The sequence below is a fragment of the Lepus europaeus genome, chromosome 23, assembly GCF_033115175.1.
Source record: "Lepus europaeus isolate LE1 chromosome 23, mLepTim1.pri, whole genome shotgun sequence".
In the NCBI taxonomy this organism is placed as follows: Eukaryota; Metazoa; Chordata; class Mammalia; order Lagomorpha; family Leporidae; genus Lepus; species Lepus europaeus.
In genome coordinates, this window is record NC_084849.1 from 23021530 (window position 1) to 23041376 (window position 19847).

Below are 19847 nucleotides of genomic sequence, written 5' to 3' on the forward strand. Positions count from 1 at the left end.
AAAAATATTACTTTTTATGCAAACTATGATTAGTTTCATTCAAGTGCCATTTAGATGAGAGTTTTTTCATTTTTTTGCTTTTTCTTTTGAATTACATCAATAGAAATCTGTTTGGTAATATTGGGCAGAGAAAATTAGGGATAATGATTCACATGTATTTTCAACTTAAATTCAGTTCTGAAGCTGACTTTTTTCTTAAAAATCTTTTTGGAGTTTTTACTATGGACATTTCATGTAAAACCAAAGGAAATACAGTACAGTAGTACAGTGAACTACCACTTAACTCTCTACTTACCAATTATCAATTTGTGGACAATCCTGTTGTCATTTTATACCCCCTCACTTCCTTCTTCCTATTCTTATTTTGTTAAAATAATTCGAAATGTTGCATTTCATTTTTTAAAAAATTTATTTATTTGAGAGGCAAAGTTAAAGAGATAAAGGGAGAGAGAGGTCTTCCATCCTCTGGTTCACTCCCCAAATGGTCATAATGACCAGGGCTGGGCCAGGCCAAAGCCAGGAGCCACGAGCTTCTTATGGGTCTCCCACTTGGATGGCAGGGGCCCAAGGACTTGAGCCATCCTCCACTGCTTTTCTAGACTCATTAGCCGGGAGCTGGATCGGAAGTGGAGCAGCCAGTTCTTGAACTGGTGCCCATATGGGATGCCAGTGGTGCAGGCTGTGGCTTTAACCTGCTGAGCCACAGTGCCAGACCCCACATTTTATTCTTTTTTTTTATTTTATTTGTTTTTTTTGACAGAGTTAGAGACAGAGAGAAAGGCCTTCCTTCCATTGGTTAACCTCCCAAATGGCCGCTACAACTGGTGCTACAGCCGGCGTACCGTGCTGATCCAAAGCCAGGAGCCAGGTGCTTCTCCTGGTCTCCCATGCGGGTGCGGGGCCCAAGGATCTGGGCCATCCTGCACTGCACTCCCAGGCCACAGCAGAGAGCTGGACTGGAAGAGGAGCCACTGGGACAGAATCCGGCGCCCCAACCGGGACTAGAACTTGGGGTGCCGGCACTGCAGGCAGAGGATTAGCCTAGTGAGCCACGGCGCCGGCCATCCCACATTTTATTCTTAAATAGTTCAGTATATATCTTTCAAAAGTAAGAATTTTAGATTATAAGTTGAAAACACATAAAGCACTATATAAATTTCTCTTATGAGTAATATACTAACAACCTATTAATGCTTAATAGAAATGTTCTAACTTCTTTGAAATTTTTGTAAATCAATGTGTTCTCACACTAGAGGCCATAGTGGATGGGACACTTCTTTGGGATGAATATTTTTCCCTCAAACTTTTCTGCCTGTACTGTTACTGTGATGATGCTACTAGACATAGCAGAGAAAACAAATACGGATGACTGGAAGCTTTGAGATTAAGTGGAGGCCTTGTGTTTCTCCAGGATGAAGAGACTCGGCACAGCCTTGAGTGCATCCAGGCCAATCAGATCTTTCCCAGAAAGCAGCTGATCCGAGAGGATGATAATCTTCAGGTAATTACAGGCTTCTTTGATGGCAGGAGATGCAGTTAGCATCATGGTAATGAGACAGCAGAGCTAACGGCTTGCAGTAAAGCCAAACATAATGTTTATGTTTTCCCTAAACCATACATGGATAAATGTGAACTGGAAAACAACTCTTATTTCTTAAATTTTTTTTAATGAGACTCATTTCCCAAAAGTTCTTTTTTGATATGATCTTCTCTGTGTTAATCCTTCAGTCTAGAATCTAAGTAGCGAGCTGTATGTCAGTAGGTGATTAGGTTCCTTATCCACTATGTACTGTGGTTTAAGTTTGGATGACAAAATTTCCTATCCATTCACCTCACCTGTGTTTGAGGACGGCTTTTCTGCTTCAGAACTCTGAAGGATTTCTTCTTTCATTTTGAAGGTTCCTTTCCTTGAACTTCATGGAGAGAGCACAGAGTACGTGGGCCGTGCCGAGGATGCCATTATTGCCCTTTCTAATTATAGACTTCACATCAAGTTCAAGGAGTCTCTTGTTAATGTAAGTGATTACCAACTGTTCTCCCTCTACCGTAGGTGGAGAAATTTGAAAAACCTGTTAATAATTTCCCAACAGAGGAGAGGCAGCTAGGATAGAGTGTGGGAATGTGCGCTCTGCTCTCCTGTGTGTTTAGCGTTCGGGACAGGAGGTTGCAAGCAGGCAGTTCACGTGCTTGATTGAAAGTGATGCATGTCGTTTTCGTGGAGGTGTCCTTTGTTAACAGTGAACGATTTGCACTAGGTAAGGCGCTAGAGTTAATCTTTATAAAGGTAGAGAGGCTAAAGAGCCTGCGATTCCTCAGTCGTTAGTACTTAACCAGTTGCTGTAGTTGAGATAATTTCCTGGACCTTAATGTCAAACGACGAGGTGGTTTTTTTGTTTTTGTTTTTTTTTTGTTTTAGCTTACTGTAGACTGTTTTTATAGGATGAAGTCACTCTAATGGCTCCTCAATGATTTAATATAATGTTTATTTGCATAATGGGCTATACAGTATTGAAGAGAAAAAAGGCTCTCAGTTCTCAAGAGTGCATTTACCCTTTCTGGTGATGAGGGTCTTCTTAGTGAACTGGTTCTTTCAATGCACTGCTACTATTAGTAGTCTTAAGTGAAACCCACAGAGGCCCAGAATTTCATGTCCTTTGACTTTGTCCTTCTTCATTGGCCTTTATTGTGCTTTCTGCACTCTATTTCTAGCACAGAGATGTGTTTATGACACCTTAAAAGAGCTCACGACTGCGCCTTCATTTAGATTGTGTGTTTTGGGGCTCATTTTGGAGTTTTTTGAAATTTATCACTTTCATTCATTTTATTAATTGGTCCAAAACTTATCAGTGACATTCCTTCATTTATGAAGAGTATGTGGCTGCCATTTCCTTTGTAGTTGGCACTTATTTATTACTTATTATTTCATGTATTTGAGTGTTTATATCAAGGTGCCAGTTTGGCCTGAACTACTTCTGACTCCTAGATTTGGGCTATGATTATAGCTAGTTTTCTGTCTGTTAGCTAAATAGATGCATCAGATTCATCCAGGGAGAAGGCACTGGTGTTTTTTCCTACATTAAGGCATTGTATTTAGAAGGCTTCATTTTGATTTGTGTGGACATGACAGTAAGAGGTTAGGTTGGAAACTGTTACAAAATCCCAGCAATAGGCCGGCGCCGCGGCTCACTAGGCTAATCCTCCGCCTTGCGGCGCCGGCACACCGGGTTCTAGGCCTGGTCGGGGCACCGATCCTGTCCCGGTTGCCCCTCTTCCAGGCCAGCTCTCTGCTGTGGCCAGGGAGTGCAGTGGAGGATGGCCCAAGTGCTTGGGCCCTGCACCCCATGGGAGACCAGGAGAAGCACCTGGCTCCTGCCATCGGATCAGCGCGGTGCGCTGGCCGCAGCGCGCCTACCGCGGCGGCCATTGGAGGGTGAACCAATGGCAAAGGAAGACCGTTCTCTCTGTCTCTCTCTCTCACTGTCCACTCTGCCTATCAAAAAAAACAAAAAACAAAACAAAACAACAACAAAATCCAAGCAACCAAAATTCCCCTTCACCTACTGGGGAAGTAGGAATGGCAATGATGAGCAGAACTACCCAATTTTGTGTCCTTGCGTTATTTACGTGGATAGCATAGTGACATTGTAATTGCACGTGGGAATGGTGCAGTTGCATACCATTGCATTTCCCCATATTCTCTGTATATTAGCTTACTGGCTTATGGCCAGCTAGTTCAGTGACTATCATTAGATCCGTGTGGGGATAGGGTTTTTTGGAAGGAATCATGTCATTCAGCAGTTTAAAGCTCTTCAGTGTTTCTTTACCGTTTTAAGAAGATGATCAAAAATCTAGCATGATGTGAAGCTGTGTGTGATCTTTGGTCCATGACAGCTTTTTTGTCTGCCTTTGCCATGCCCCCCTTCCCCTTGTACGAGCAAAGCCAGCCTCTCTGGACTGGTCAGCCATACCTCATGGCTCTGCATGCTCTCGTCTGGTCCAGGGAACTTCCCTTCCTCCGGCAAGACTCGGTCTAGGAGATGATTACTCTGTGAAGCCTTCAAACCCAGATCTTTCCCTGACAGCTACCCCAGATCCCTGCTCTATCTTGAATATGCTTTTATAACATTCACAGACACCTTGTAATTTTTGGTTATTTGTCTTTGTGTCTCCAGGATCCAACTTGTTTCCTGATGGCTTGATATTCAGCAAATATTAAGTGAAATGAAGTTAATAGGGATTGAAATGGACATTAGATGATCCCCTCCCCCACTTTGGATACAAAGTTGTTTTTAAAACTATGTAAATAGGCCTGGGCCATGATTGATCTGTAGTTAGTGTAGGAGTCGGTTATTTACTGGGATTATTGGTCCCTCATTTTGATCAACATATAATATTTAAGGAAACTCACCATTGTCCTTATTTTTGACTCATTACCTCACTTACAGTGTTAGCATTATTACCAGCTAAGGCATATAGAGTCTGCATGTCACTTTAAAAGGCCAAGATAATGACTTTATACAGAAAGTGATTGTGCAAAAATATTTTGGCATTACAGTGACAAAACATTTCATATTGGTAGATACTAGAACTCTTCCATTCAAACAGATATTATCCCGGTTAGTGCTAGCTAGGTTTTCTGAAACCTGGGGTTACTCTGAACGGTGACTCCTCCTGCATCCACTCCTGAATGGAGAGCAGAGTTGATGTGGTTGCCCTTGGTGGTTTCCTTCACTCTGCAGATAAATCTTTCAGAAAATATGTGCATCAAGAAGCCCCTGTTAAAGGTGGTTATGTCTAAATCAGACACGTGTAAGCCATCAGATCCCAGATGTGCCAGCCTGTGTAGTGTTAGCCTGTTTACATCATTTTGTATCCTTAAGCCAACACATTTAGCGCTTGAGAAAATGACTTACCATCAAGTTTTAAATAACTACCTGATACCGTATGTTCTATTTTAATTTCACAGCACATTGAGTAAAATGCGTGTGTAGTTTTAGATACCATCAGCATCATTATTTTAATCCACATGCGTTCACTGAGTATCAAGTTTCCAATTCATATGATACAAGAATTTCTGTAATAGAGCTCATCTGTAGCATCTGAAGTATGGGTTGTTTCAGTTCTGTGCATTTGCCAAATTACATTTTTACATGTATATAGGTATATTTGTTTTTAGGTTAGATAATTTATTTAGTGTTCAAGTAGAATTCGTGGAAGTTTAAAACAATTTTTGTTGTATAATTCAATAGACTGCTTCGCAACCTGCTGCTTCTGAAATCCCAGTAAGTAGCATGAGACTCCTAGATGGTCGCTGTGCCTGTGCTTGGAGCAGATTGTTTTGAGTGACAGATGCTCACCTTGCCAACCAGCAAAAGGTGTCTTCTCTGCATGAGGCCCTTCTCTCACCAGAGTCCTAGCGTTACGCCATGATGAGAACAGTCTGGGGGGGGGGGGGGGGAAGGATAGAGCCCCATGGTTCATTTGTAAGCAGAATGGATTGTGACCTTTAAAAATGTCTGAGTTTCAACCAGAAATAATTTGTAAAATTGACATTAGTATTTAAGAAGATGTTAAAACTTCTATTTCCAGTGAGGTCTATCAGTCTCTCTTAGGAAAAAAGATAAAAGTGTAGTGGTTTTCCTTTGTCCAGCAGTAGTCCAGCAGCTATCTCCATTCCCATGCACCAGGAGAGGGTAATTTTGAACATTAATGCACTTTGGCCTAGCACTCATGTATGAGCAGTAGCCTCTTAATCCAGTGCTAGAGGGGTAACTTGTACATGTCAAAGGTGGGCAGTAAAGAGTGTGGGTCTTTATGACAACTGTCGTTCTTTGATCGGTTTTTAAATGACAAGATTTATTCCCTATATATTCTACAGTTTATTACACATTTTAGGTTTAGACTCATTGCTTCCCTTTATTTTCCTTTTGTTACTGCCATTTTTACTTCAGATGTGTATATAGATTAATACTTTCCATTCAGGCTGTACAAAGGGCATTTGTTTTTAAAAATGTTGAAATTATCCTACTTTTAAAATCTGGTGCTTAAAAATAATGTACACATGGACACAGAGACACATACACATATTTATCTAAAATGAATCAATATGGAATATGGTGTAGGATATGATAATACCACATCCCTCTGGAATGTGATAGTACTTTGGAATTTTTGAGTTTTATTTCTTTATTTGAAAGGCAGAGTAACAGAGAGGAAGAGAGAGAGAGAGAGCGAGTGAGCGAGAGCGAGAGCAAGAGCTTCCATCTGCTGCTTCACTTCCCAAATGCCTACAACAGCTAGGACTGGGCCGGTCCAAAGCCAGAGGCCTGGAACTTCATCCAGGTCCACCTTGTGGGTGGCAGGTACCTAAGCACTTGGGCCATCATCTGCTGTCTCCCAGGTGCATTAGCAGGGAGCTGGATCAGAAACAGAGGTGGGATTGGATCCCAGACACTCAGATACAGGATGTGGGTGTCCCAAGGAGTGGCTTACCCTGCTGTGCCACAATGCATGCCCAATTTTGAATTTTTAATGCATATGCACGTCTGTTAAAATTTCTAACCATTGCTCTTCATTTTTGGATTGATTTTCTTAAGGATTTTGGTGCCTGTTATACAACTTTTGGCCTTTCGAATAATTTATTAAAAGCATCAATATATTTAATATATTGTTTGAACATGAATTTGGAGGAAATTACAACAGGAAAAGCATTGGAAAGGGAAAATTACCTGGCAGGTAGAAGATTTAAGAGAAAGGAGCAAAACAAAAATTAATTGCCATGGGACATTAAATCAGTAGACTGGAGAGAATTTGAAGCTGATTTTAGATTTCTTCCATGCATGGAATTACCTAAGGAATCTAGGTTTAAATTCTGTTTTCCCCTTGAAGATCCCTGATAGATAGCACTGAATTTGTGAAAGAAGAACTGAAGTAGAGCTCATGGGGAGAGAAGGGCAGTCTTATAGGAGAAAGGCTGCCGCACCATCTTGGTGGGATGAGCTGCCTGAGCTGCGGGGTACAGGAGAGCCACGGATTCTGGCCCTGACTTACAGTGTGCAGTGGTTTAACCTTCGTGAGCTGTAAAATGGCCTGGCTCCAGCATCTGTAGTCTTTGCTTCTGAGGTCAAAAATCAGGTATGTCTAGTTACAGAAATGGTAAGAGATCTGAGATCCTTTTCCTATATGTGTAAAGTTAAGAAGCCTAGAACAATGGGGTGGGCCTTTAAAAAGTAGAGAAACTTAGTATGTTTTGTTTGGAAATATAAAGAGAAAAAGAAGGCCTGCTCTGTCTTAGATGAGGAGCCAGTTGGTGGAGGGAACCTAAAAGGGGACCCATGTGATATAATTAGGTTTTTTCCTTCATATGACCCCGTTCTTGCTGCAGATTAACCTGTCTTGCATGTGACAGCCTGCATGAGTATTAAAATCTGTTTTGCATATCTGTGACTTGAGTTTACATGGTTGTTTTGAGTCATTTGTGGGTATTTGCCGTCTGATTAGAATGCATAAAACAACATTTTTATTCTTTGTTAAATTTTCAGTGTTAAAACACATGAAATGCATATTGAATGCATTTTTAGATAGCAAATATTTTGCATGTTCTGAAGTGTTTTATTCTGGCATAATAGTGGGGATATAAAATTTATCTATCCTTTGTGGCAGAGTAGCACAGGCCGATCCAGTTCCCCTAGCAGGTGCTAATGACATTAGCTGATGTCTTCTAACTGTAAGGAAAGACAGTTGAAGAGGACCTGGAATCAGGGAGAACAGCCTCTCCACGTGGATTCCTAATGCTCGCTCTGACTCCACCTGCCCCAGGCCCTGTGTCTGCGATTCCCTAACTTACGATTATCTCAAGTTGAAAAAACCAGAGGCTTGTGGCAGAGAAGACTGGACTTGCACACGGAAGCCAGGAAGGACATAGGCAGAATTCCAATTGGTAAAATTCTAGAAAATTGAGACTAGAATTCAGATCTTTTAATTGTCTGAAAGCTAGTCCCCCCCCCACCCCACTCCCGGGGTAGACAGAATAAGGTAATTAGTGGGAGGGGAAAAAGGGATGTGAAAGTCTGTTGCACTGGGAAGACTGGCCTGAGAACAAAGTCAGTGTCCTCTTCAGATGTCTGTCTGCTTCCCCACATTCCTCCTTTACAATTTATTTCTACTGATACATTGTTTGTCTTCCTTCTTAGCTGTGCAAGTCTTGAAAGAATTTTTAGCTGCATCAATTGCAGTTTTTCCCAGCATCTTGGGGTTAAGGACTTAAACAGAGGGTCAAAAGCTCTTTTCTCAGAATACAGCAAGATTTTGTAGTCTTTCTCTTACTGCTAGTCCTATTAAAATTGTAAGGGAATTTTTATAAATTATAGATTTAGAAGCACAAGGACTCCAGTCTTGAAGTAGAAACTCTCAGCCGTTTTTCTGAGTAATTTTGTGTGTGTGTATACGTGTTTGTGTACGTGTATGTTTTCCTGTTCTTTAATCCCCGCCCCGTTCCTGTTTCTTTGTCCCAGACTTCTAGAACGGGACTGCTTTTGATTCCCTATCCTTGTTCTGAGAGTTCTCTCTGCTGACTGTTGCATCTGCACGGTGGGGTAGGGTTGGCAGGCAGGGTGTCCTGAAACTGGCACGGCTAACAGGACACTGCCTCCCTTTTCTCATGGGAAGCGTGATTATTGGAATGCTACTTGAGATTCCCAGAGCCACATCTTTGCTGGGCTTGCTACAGTATTAGAGACAAGTGATCCACCCCTTTCCAAGGAATAAGAATATCAGCTATTATTTTATCTCACATTCCTTTGAAGGTTTGGAAATTGCCTTTTTGAAGCTAGAGTTTGAATAGAATAATTTGAGAGACAGAGGGACAAGTCCTGTTACCTTCTATTCGAATGTTTTCCTTCCTTTCTCCTTTTCTGTGGTCCATTTCTACTATTAAACATGGTCTGTGCTCGTAGAATCTGCTGACCAGATAGGCAGGGAGGAAGCCACTCCAGAGTGTTCAGACCTCAAGCCCCACTTGGCAAACAGGGCTCCTCACCTGGTCTTCTGAAGCAGGTCACACCTAGCTGGTTTTGGGATCTTGACCCACTGTGTGGCCTTCTCCTTCCTTCTGGGTACTGTGGGTCTGTGCTAAGAGAGGCTGACCAGCAGCTGCTGTCTGGTGTTACCTTTTCTCTGTGCCCTGTGGGCAGTGTAGATAGCCAATGTTTTCACAGGGCCCCTTTGCTCTTATTAACTTAGCCATATCCCATTTTATCAGTTGGGGGCAAACAACTGATCTAGTCCCATGTGTACTTTATAGTTCTTTGCTATAAAAAAGGTAGGATTACTGTTCTGTGTCACTGCGAGCCATTGGAAGCTGTGGCATCTTAACGAGCACGTGGAAGGCGAATGAGAGAAGAGGGACGCGTTTGTGTCTGTTGCTGGTGTCCATGCCACTGTGGAGCCTTCTCTTGAGCTCACCATCTTCCTGCTGTGACATGACATTGATTCATCTGATTCAGAGAGAAAATGGAAAGCCCTGATTCACTCTGTGTTAATTGCTTGAGTACAGTGGGTCCAGATGAATTTGCAGGTCTGTTTGCTTCGTTCGCCTGTAGAGCTTTGTAATGATTCTTTTTGGACACACTGAATAACTGCAGGGTCATCGCCTTTTTGACTAAGGGGACCTCTTTTTTAATTGCAGGTTCCATTACAGCTTATAGAAAGTGTTGAATGCCGAGATATATTTCAGCTTCATTTGACTTGCAAAGACTGCAAAGTTATCAGGTAGGTGATGTATTTGTGCTGTGGTTTAGTGTGGGAGATACTTTTTAAAGAATGGATCCATGGTTTGTAACTTAGCAAGAGCATCTTTTGGAAATCAGTCTTGTTAGTATTTTCTGAGCAGTTAGTGCCTGAGATATTTTATCTTTAACATGATCTTACTATGTTGAAATTTTAATTGGAGGGGCTGGTGCTGTGGCATAGTAGGCTGAGCCTCCGCCTGCATTGCCATCATCCCATAATGGAACAGGTTCTTGTCCCGGCTTCCCCTTTCCCAATGCAGCTCTTTGCTAATGGCCTGGGAAAGCAGCAGAAGATGGCCCAAATGCTTGGGCCCCCTGCGCCTGTATGAGAGACCCGGAGGAAGCTCCTAGCTTCGGATCGGCCCAGCTCCAGCTGTTGTGGCCATTTGTCTCTGCCTCTCAAATAAATAAAATTTAACCAAAATTTAATTGGAAATAATTTATAATTTATAAAAAGATGCAAAAGTAAAAATAGTACAAAGGACACCAGTGTATGTTTACCTAGATTCACCTGTTGTTAATACTCCACCTCCATTTACTTTATCCCCTGGTGGACTGTGTCTGTGTGTGTGTGTGTGAGTCTTCTGAAAAATTTGAGAGTAAGTTACATAATCATGGCTCTTAACCCCACAAATTCTTTAGTGTATGTAGGCTTTCCTAAGAATAGGGATATTCTCTCACAGAACCACATTGTAACCTTCACAATTTTACATTCATAATACTTTTATTCAGTCTTCTGTCCATGTCAATTTTGTCACCTGACATAGTGATGTCCTTTATAGCATTCCCCCCGACCCCACCTCCTTCAGTACAGGATGCATTGTCAGATACTACTCTGCCTGATACAGTGCTGTAGACTTCTTTAATGTGGACTGTTTTCCACAGCCTTTCTTTGTATTTTAGCAGCTTCACATTTTTATGAATATAATGCTTTATTTTAATGGAGTATTTCTTGCATTGTGTTCTTCCTCAAGGTTTAATTGAGATTATGCATTCTCAGCTGCAGTATTATATACACAATGTGAGATCCTTTGCAGGGTTTTGTCTTACATCTGCAGGCAAACCGTGTCCACATTTCCCACAGTGGTGATGTTAGTTTTGATTACTACAGTAAGCAAATTTTTCTTCCTAGCAACTAAGCAAGTCTGTAGGGAGCCAGGTGGAGATGCTGTGAAATACCTTGCTTCTTATCAAAATGTCTCTAAGTTTAATGTCTATTGATGATTTTTATTTGCTCTAGTCTTAAGTATAATGCTTGCAAAATGATGCCTGGATGTGTTGATTTTATTAGCTCCAGGAGTTTTAAATTCTTCAAGCTTTTTTTTTTTTTTTTAATTTATTTTATTTGAAAGGTAGAGACAGAGAGGGAGAGACAGAGAGGGAGAGACAGAGAGATCTTCCATCCACTGGTTCACTCCCTAAATGGCTGCAGCAGCTGGGGCTGGGCCTGGCCGAAGCCAGGGGCCAGGAGCTTCTTTCCAGATTTCCCATGTGGGTAAAAGGCCCCAAGCACTTGGGCCATTCTCAGTTGCTCTCCCAGGCACACCAGCAGAAGTGGAGCAGCTGGGACTCAAACCCATATGGGGTGTTGGTGCTGCAGGCAGCAGCTTAACCCACTATGCCACAATGCTGGCCCCCTAAATTCTGCAAGTTTTTACTTTTATCATTTTTGACCTGTTCTGGTGTTGGCATCTCGCTGAGCCACATGGATTGGGATGAGGGAGAGGTTTAAGGACCCTTCCCTTGGCTTCCACTGTGGAAGCTAATTTTTAGCTGGTGAGATTTAGCTTGTTTTTGATAGTGACTACAATTTACAATTGAAAAATCTTGTTTATTGATTACTTTGTTTTTAATGCTGCATCCAAAAAGGCAAAGTAGTTAAACACATCCTCAGCAAATCAGTTTACACTAATTATTTTAACCCCTTGGTTGTATATACTGGAAATTGGAATTGATAGAATTGTTTTGTTCTCTGCATGATCCCAGCTGAAAGTTTCAGAGTAACCTCTTTGTTTTGGATCAGAAGGTGATGATTTGTCTTAATTGCTAAACAGACAAATTTTGCAATTACTTCCCAACTAGCTAAAAGTACTGTGTGGGTTGTTTCTTAATTTGGCCAAATATAAAAAACAAAAAAGACTTTTCTGAAATATTTCCTGAAAAGACCAACCATACAACTTCTGATGGAAGAGGAAGAGAGAAATCCCATCATGGACGTCGCTGCCATTTTGCTGAGCACTTGTCGGTGACTGTCTTCGGGGTCAGAGTCGTGCACAGCAGCTGCTAAGCCCCTGCTTGCTGTGCTTGCATTGCACGTGGGCTGCCAGTTCAGGTCCCCCTGCTCCATCTGTGATCCCTCTTCCTGCTGATGTCACGGGAAGGTAGCAGGAGATGGCCCAAATACATGGGTCCCTGACACCACGTGGAGATCCTCCTGCCTTCTGTTCGGCCCAGACTTACTGATGCAGCCATTTGGAGAGTGAACCAGTGGATGCGAGATCCTCCTCTGTTCCTTTCTCTTTGTCATTCTGCCTTTCAAATCAGTCAGTCAGTCAGCCTTTTAAAAGTCACTCATCTCAGAAGACAGTTCGTTCACTTAGAAAAATCTGTGTTCTGTGTGTTCAGGGTTGTGGTGTTTTTTTTTTTTTTTTTTTTTTTTTTTTTTTTTTTTGACATTTTGCACTGTTGGCTGAAATTTGTTGGGATTGTTTTTGGTTTTTGTAATAATTTATTTGAGAGAATAATGCTTGTATCAACAGTTCCTCCCCAAATGCCCACAGTGGCAAGGGCTAAGCCAACTGGGAACTCAATCCATGTCTCCAAAGTGGGTGGCAAAGAACTCAGTTATTTGAACCATCAACACTGCCTCCCAGGGCGTAGTCTACATTGGCAGGAAGCTGCACTCAGGGGTAGAGTTGGATTTTTTTGTTTGTTTTGTTTTTGTTTTTTGACAGGCAGAGTGGACAGTGAGAGAGAGACAGACAAGGAGTTGGATGTTGAACCCAGGTCCTCCAGTGTGGGATGTAGGCATGCCAACCAACATCTTCACCGCTGGGCCAGACACCTGCCCTCTTACCTGTTTTTATTATAATGGTCACAATCTGTTAATGACTGCCTCTGCCGCTTCACTGTGAGGAAGCACTCTTGAAATGCTGGCTTTTTGAGGTTGTGTTCTCAACTGCCTTCTGATTGTGTTTGTACTTGTTTGATTTTACGAAGGTGTCAGTTTTCAACCTTTGAGCAGTGTCAAGAGTGGCTGAAGAGACTAAACAATGCAATCCGACCACCTGCTAAAATAGAAGATCTCTTCTCATTTGCTTACCACGCCTGGTGCATGGAGGTTTATGCCAGTGAAAAAGAGCAACACGGAGACCTGTGCAGACCAGGTAGGCTGTTCCAGGAATGTGCAGGTGGCTAGAGGCTTTATCAGATGACTGTGGGAAATGACTTTAACATGAAAGGGGATGTCTAAGCATTCCAATGTTCAGTCGATTTATATTTTGGAGAACACTTCTAAGCTTATAGAACATGTTTCCTGCCTTCTAGGGAAAGGGTAGACCAGTAAACTTAACATCACAGTACATTGGATCTAAAACCAACTAAAATAAAGTTACATGGATGTTATAGGAGCCCAGTGGAAGGGAGCTGTGAATATTGAGAACATATTTTAGAAGACATTAAAAGCAACTTCTTAGTAGGCTTTGAGGATTGGCTAGGAGTTCATTGATTAGATGATGGGGAAATACAAGTAGTGTGAAAAAAGCTGCAAAACTGTTAGGGTAGGCTGTCAAATAGTGGAATATAAAATGACCTTGCGCTGTCTTAGAATTTTCAAGTCATGGCTTACTTGTCATCGCCTTTTCCTGGGTAAAGTAATGGAAGTCCAGAGAAGCCAGCTGACTTCCTCAGGGACGAGTAGAGACACTGGATCTGTATTGGAACCTACGATTCCTGACTCCTTAAGCAGTCTTTGCCCCATTCACTGTCATTCTGTCTAGAAATGGCTTTGACCAAGGTCATGTTTCTCTGTGTGTAGTTTTCTGTAAACTTCATGCTGTTATATAGAAATAGAACTGTGTTGCCTAGACTGACTTTGGAAGCAAAGTCAAATTTCTGAATGATGAAGTAGTTTGATCTTGGGACTTTTTTCTTCAACCCTGAAATTTTAATTCTGAATCTTCATCTTGTAAATTTGCTGTGAGTCATTTTCCACATTCAAGGCTAGTTTAGCTGTATTTATGTCAGTCTGTTTCCTGGGCCATCACTGATTGAAACTTTTTGGTTCATATTCTTGTTCTATTTAATTAAATTTCAACAAACCTAAGCTTTATCTTATTTTCCAAGATGCTTTGATAAGTACTTTTGTTTGCTCCTTGAGACCTTATCAAAGCAGGCAGGATAGCCTGGTGTTTCTTTTTGGGGAACCAAGGGAATTGAGGGAGGCTCAGAAGTAAAAGCTGTTTTCCAGTCCTACTACTAGTCAGTGATAGTGCTGGGACATAAATCCAGTTCTGTTTGTGAGAGCCGACTGTGGGATGCTGTGGATATAGAACCTGAACAACAGAGGTGCTCGCCTTCATGGAGCTTCTGGGAGAGCACCAGCATGCAGGTGTCTCACGAGCTTGTCCAGGTCGTTGGAACCCAGAGTCATCCACGAGAGGCCACACGGACCGTGAATGTCCACAGGACTCTGTGGTGCCTGTGGTCACTCTCTTAGTCATCACTTCTCTTCTTCTTTTTTCATCCTTACTGAGGTATTACCACATTTTACATTTATGTCTTGGTTTATTTATGGCTCTTTTTAGGTTTGGGGGATTTTTTTTTTAAGGTAGACTTTCTATAAAGATGGGCGTTTGGCACAGTGGCTAATTTGCAGCTTGAAACACCTGCATCCTTCATCAGAGTGCCTACGTTCAAGCCCATGCTGCTCTGCTTCCAGTCTACCTTCCTGCTAATGTATACCCTGGTAGGCAGCAGATGATAGTCCTACTACTTAGGTCCCTGCCACTTACCTGGGGGGTCCACACTGGGTTCTGGGCTTCTGACTTTGATCTGGGCCTATCCCTGATTGTTGTGGGCATTTGAAGAGTGAACCAGTGATGGAAGATCTCTTTTTCTGTCTTTGTCTCTGCCTTTCAAATAAAATGAAAGACAACAATTTTTTTAAAAAGGTAAAATTTATAGGCAATGAAGTACACAAATCCTAGGTATATATTTACTGACTTATTAAACCCTTGCATCTTATTAAAATTTTAGTTTTCACTCTCTGCTAGGATAATGAACTGAGTTCACCCTGCTGCTTTATGTGAGGTAAAAACTTTAAGACACCTAGCTCCATGAGGCATTCTCTGATTTGCCAGCATTTAGTCACCTAAGCTTGCTTTTTCCTATTTTGTTCTCTCAAAACTAGAACAACAATTCTCATCTTTTTAAGAAGACTTCTTTATTCTCTTGGTAATTTTAGTTGTTTTTCATAGATTTGAGCCAACTCTTAGGGGATTCCTTAGATGAGCCAGGTCAGCACTTCATGTTATTGTTTACTTATATGTGGCTCTGTTGTAGGTGGGAAGGCCTGGGACCCTAGGCCTTCCCTTCTTGAAATCTGGTATTCTTGGCCATCAGTGTTTTCTCTCTTCTTGTGTGTGTGTGTGTGCTGGGGTCTTGTGGGGAATAAAGTACTAATTTAGGATTTGGAAAATCTGAATTCAAATCTTACTGTGTCATCGAAAACATAACCTTGGGTAAGCCATTTATCCTCTCTGTACTTGTTTGCTTTGTTCTTCAAGCTGGGGCATTTATGCTTTTCCTGCCCAAGCTGATGCAGGTATCCTGAAGAACCACTTTTTAAATGCTGTTGAGTTCAGTTCAGTAAAGTTTGATTGCCTCTGGGTGCCGTGCTTCTGAAAACATTTTGGAAATGAGGCAGCTCCAAGTATTGCCATTGTAACTGATGGGTTGAAGTTGCTCTGTGAGTAGAGGTTGTGTTGTGTTTGCTCCCAAGGTACACAATTTGCATGGAAGTTTACCTGCTACCACTCATTGGGATTTTACTGTATTTCAGTGGCTTGGTTTGAGTGTGTCTGTATCTGTGGCTTTTCTCTTTTATTTATTTTCACTGTGAAGTACAGAGGAAAAACTTGATTTTATTAAAAAAAAAAAAAAAAGAGTTCATGTTGGCATTTTTAAAGCCAGTCAATCTTATTCTTCTGTTTTTACCCACTGTGGTCAATGTTAGTGGTAGCTATAGCATTAGTCACCAAATAAGAGCATACCAGACAACCACAGTCTTGTAAGACATCTTGAGGGTGGGACAACGCTTGAGATATTTCAGAGTGATACCTTTGTGTAATCTGCACTGGTACATGAGATCACAAACATAGACTAAGTTAGCTTTATCGTGCAGCAGTGAATAAAACCTTTTATGGGTTCTTCTCCATCTGGACTATTTGAATGGACCAGAGAAGAAAAATATGGGAAAACTACACTGTTGCCTTGGTAATCCTACTAGGTATCGAACCTGTCATAGTTGTAAGCTGCCCTTACTCTGGCCACAGCTTTATGTCTTACCCAATTTTGGAAGAAGTCTCAGCAGTGCTGTTGGAATGCACATGTAAATGTGGCAAAAGCAGTTACCAAACTCTTCCTTCTGCTCTTAGCCCCATCCCAGACTACAGAAGGAGTGGCCTTAAAGTTGCAAGCTTCTTGTCCGTGTCTTGTCCTTGCTGCCGCTCACTGCAGCTGGATTCTGGTGATGGCTCTGTCCTGGTGTGTTAATCTGGAGTCCTGGCAGGTGGTGGGCAGCTCAGCTGCTGGTGTGCTAACATTGGGCTCATTTCTTTGACCAGTCCTGTGAGAGATGCCCATTAGGCACATTGGTTTATCCATGAACAGCAAATGACTCTGGGTTTTAGACTGTAGTGCAGCTGCCTGTTTATTTGTCTTCTGGATTTGAGTTGAGTCCAGGAAGTATAGGTCTAGAGGACTGACTAGGAACTCAGGACTTAGAAAGCAAGGTTCTTCCCTCCATATTTGAAACTCTGAAAGGGGTAGTCTCAGCCTTCTCTAGGGAGAGGGGTACTTTTACCTTCTCTGGTTCGCATCCTCACATGTCCTTTCCATCCTAGGCCTTTGTATAATTGTGGGCTTGAATACTCAGAATTGGCCAGGGAGCTGGATTTTTTATATATCTATATTTTTTTGGCAGCGGGTTGGGGGCAGGATTTTTTTAGACTGCAAGTTAGCACTGTGGTTATGACGGAGAGCTCATTACTTTAGAAAGAGTTTTCTTTTCCTCTAAAATGAGAATTGCTGGGCTGTTAATTGTAGTTTGAGTGATACTAAATGTTGGAGAGGGACAGATCCCCACTTAGTTGGGGAGGCAGGCTGGAAAAGTTGAAATGAAAATATAAAGCCAAACAAAAACCTTAAAACCCCAAGATTCAAAATAAATTGAGATATGACAGTGTATCCAGTGTTGAATGATTGAGATATGGAAACTGTGAGATGGAAATTCCTAAGGGAAATCCAGCAGTAGATGTGTTTAGGTTTACTTTTCTGGCAAAATAAACAAAAGTGAATGCTGACAGAGCTTGAATTACTCATGTATGTAAGATCTGCTGCTAGGTTTTTTTTTCCAACCCATGTTTTTCAAACTGCAGGCTGTGATCCACAAGTGGATCATGAATTGGAGTTTTAAAGAAGTAAAATAGAATAGAAAATAGCAAAGTGTATCCCATACAGCAAGAATGGGTACTGCATTATGAAACTTCACACCAGCCCCTTTATTTTTTAAGATTTATTTGAGAGAGGGAGAGAGAGAGAGAGAGAGATCATTCATCTGCTGGTTCACTCTCCAAGTGGCTAAAATAGCCAGAGCTAGGAACCTGGAACTCCATTCTGGTCTCTCGTGGATGGCAGCACTTGGGCCATCTTCCACTGCTTTCCCAGGCACTTTAGCAGGGAGCTGGATTGGAAGTGGAGTGACTGGGACTCAAACTGGCACTCAGATGGGATGCCAGTGTCATAGGTGGCAGCTTAACCCTCTGTGCAACAATGCTAGTCCCGGAAATCTTTTTTAAAAATGAACGTATTTTTAAAAAATGAAGGTATGTTGTATTGTGATGTAAAACATAATTCTGATTGTGGGTTGTGGTATTCAGTTTCAGAGTTTATGAAGTCACTACTTTAGAGGATACCAAGATAATTAAAATTCACTCCTTATTCTTCAGGAACTTGAGAAAACAGATTTTTCTGTAACCACTACTCAGTATGTATTTCTCTATGTGTAGCTCAGAATTTTATGTTCTGGATGGTCATTCTCCTTTTGGAGGGTGGTTGTTGTCGGTGGCTGTTGTTGGTATTTGCTAGCAATTATTTTAAAATATCAAGATCCTTTTAGGGTATCTGTGTGCCCTAAAATAGAGATACTAGTGTAAAAGACCAATAATAAAAGTGCTTTTACCTTTTGCAGAGACTGTCCCAGGGTGGGGTAAAAAAATCGTTAATTAATGAACTTGGAAATTGCCAGAGTTTTACAGCTTTTTGATTGGGATTATGAATGAAAGACCCCTGACTGGATTTCTTTTAAGGATATTTTAAAAAATTATTTGAGAAAGAGATACTTATGCTCCCCATCCATTGGTTTATTCCAGATGCCTGCAGTAGCTGGGAGCCTAGAACTCAATCCAGTATCTCCCATGTGGGTGGCAGGGACCCTACCACTTAAGCCATCATCTGGTACCTCTTAGAGTTCTCAATATTAAGAAGCTGGGGTTGGGGGCTAGGCTAGGCCTGGAACCTGGGCACTGAGATATAGAAGTGGGAGTCTTTACTAAGGGAACACCTACTCCCTGACTAGTGCTATTTCCTTGCTTGCTTACTTGCTTCCTCCCCTCCTCCCTCCCTCCCTCCCTCCCTCCCTCCCTCCCTCCCTCCCCCCTCCCTCTCTTCCTCCCTCCCTCCCTCCTTCCCTTCCTTCCTTCCTTCTTTCCTTCATCTTAGTTGAAAGACTGAGTGACAGAGAGAAGAGAGATCTTCTATCCACTGTTTACTCCCTAAATGGCTGCAACAGCCAAGGCTGGGCCAAGCTTAAATTTGGAGCCAAGAACTTCATCCACGTCTGCATGTGGGTGGCAGGGATGTGAGCACTTGGGCCAGCATTCACTGCCCCCCAAGCGCGTCAGCAGGAAACTGGCCTGGAAGCAATTTGATGTGTGATGAGGACATCCCAAGTGACACCAACCCACTGTAGCGCAGTCTCCCTCTCCCACTGGTATTCTTGTTAATATTTCCTTGCAATCTGCAGACAGATGGCACCGACTCACATAACGTTGTTTGTGTTTGGAAGGCTGCTATATTGTTGCTAAAACTTTCCCAAAATGGGATAGATTGAGCTATTATTTCATTCTGCATCCCTTGTTTCAGCTTTTTATAGCTCTCCTTTAGGAAATGTATAATACCTAGCTTAAGTGCAAGAAAAACAATTTAAATGGGAAGTAGTTTTACAGAATTCTCCTTCATTCAAGTAATTGCTGTTTCCTGTTCCATAGCTCTTCTCCCAGGGAGAGCAGAGTTTTATACCTTAGTCATCACAGCAGTCTGTCTGTGGTTTTATTTGTTGTGATTTCTCCCAGCTCCCTGCTAACATTTATTTTATAAACTATAACGCTATATATTAGAGGTTCTGCTTAATGGTTGTTAAAATAAAATTACTGCTATAGGACTGTTTCTATGGGAGAAAGTTATTTCAGATTTACTGATAACGTATGTTGAGTTCATGTCTACCTTTGTCGCTGTCTTGAGGAAGAGAAAGTCAAATTCATTAGGACAAATGTAGCCAGATTATGTCTGTTGGGGTGGGCATTCTTATAAAGCTCAGCACTTTATCAGAGTAGTTGGTGTTTCCTGAGGTTCCTGGGTACTGGCAGTTAGGATTCTATGACCATTTACTGGCAATTCTGAAATCTGAAAGGCTTTGAAAGCAGAGTGATTTTTCTTAACCCTGTTTGGTGACTTGACCTTCCTGAGCTAACATGAGGCTGTTTGCTGCTGTAGTCCCAC

At 41.8% G+C, this 19847-nt stretch overlaps 1 protein-coding gene across 10 annotated transcripts in view; it reads left to right on the forward strand.

Annotated features, from left to right (window-relative positions):
- Positions 1-19847, forward strand: part of MTMR3 (myotubularin related protein 3) — a 158689-nt gene that overhangs the window by 105721 nt on the left and 33121 nt on the right. For 8 of the 10 annotated variants that reach the window (XM_062182649.1, XM_062182646.1, XM_062182645.1 and 5 more), the window contains 4 exons: positions 1412-1501; positions 1899-2015; positions 9686-9768; positions 13008-13174. In XM_062182649.1, the coding sequence (XP_062038633.1) occupies positions 1412-1501; positions 1899-2015; positions 9686-9768; positions 13008-13174 (457 nt within the window). Of the gene's footprint in view, positions 1-1411; positions 1502-1898; positions 2016-9685; positions 9769-13007; positions 13175-17966; positions 18055-19847 lie in introns of those variants that run through there. The other 2 variants (XM_062182651.1, XM_062182654.1) reach the window with 2 other exon arrangements.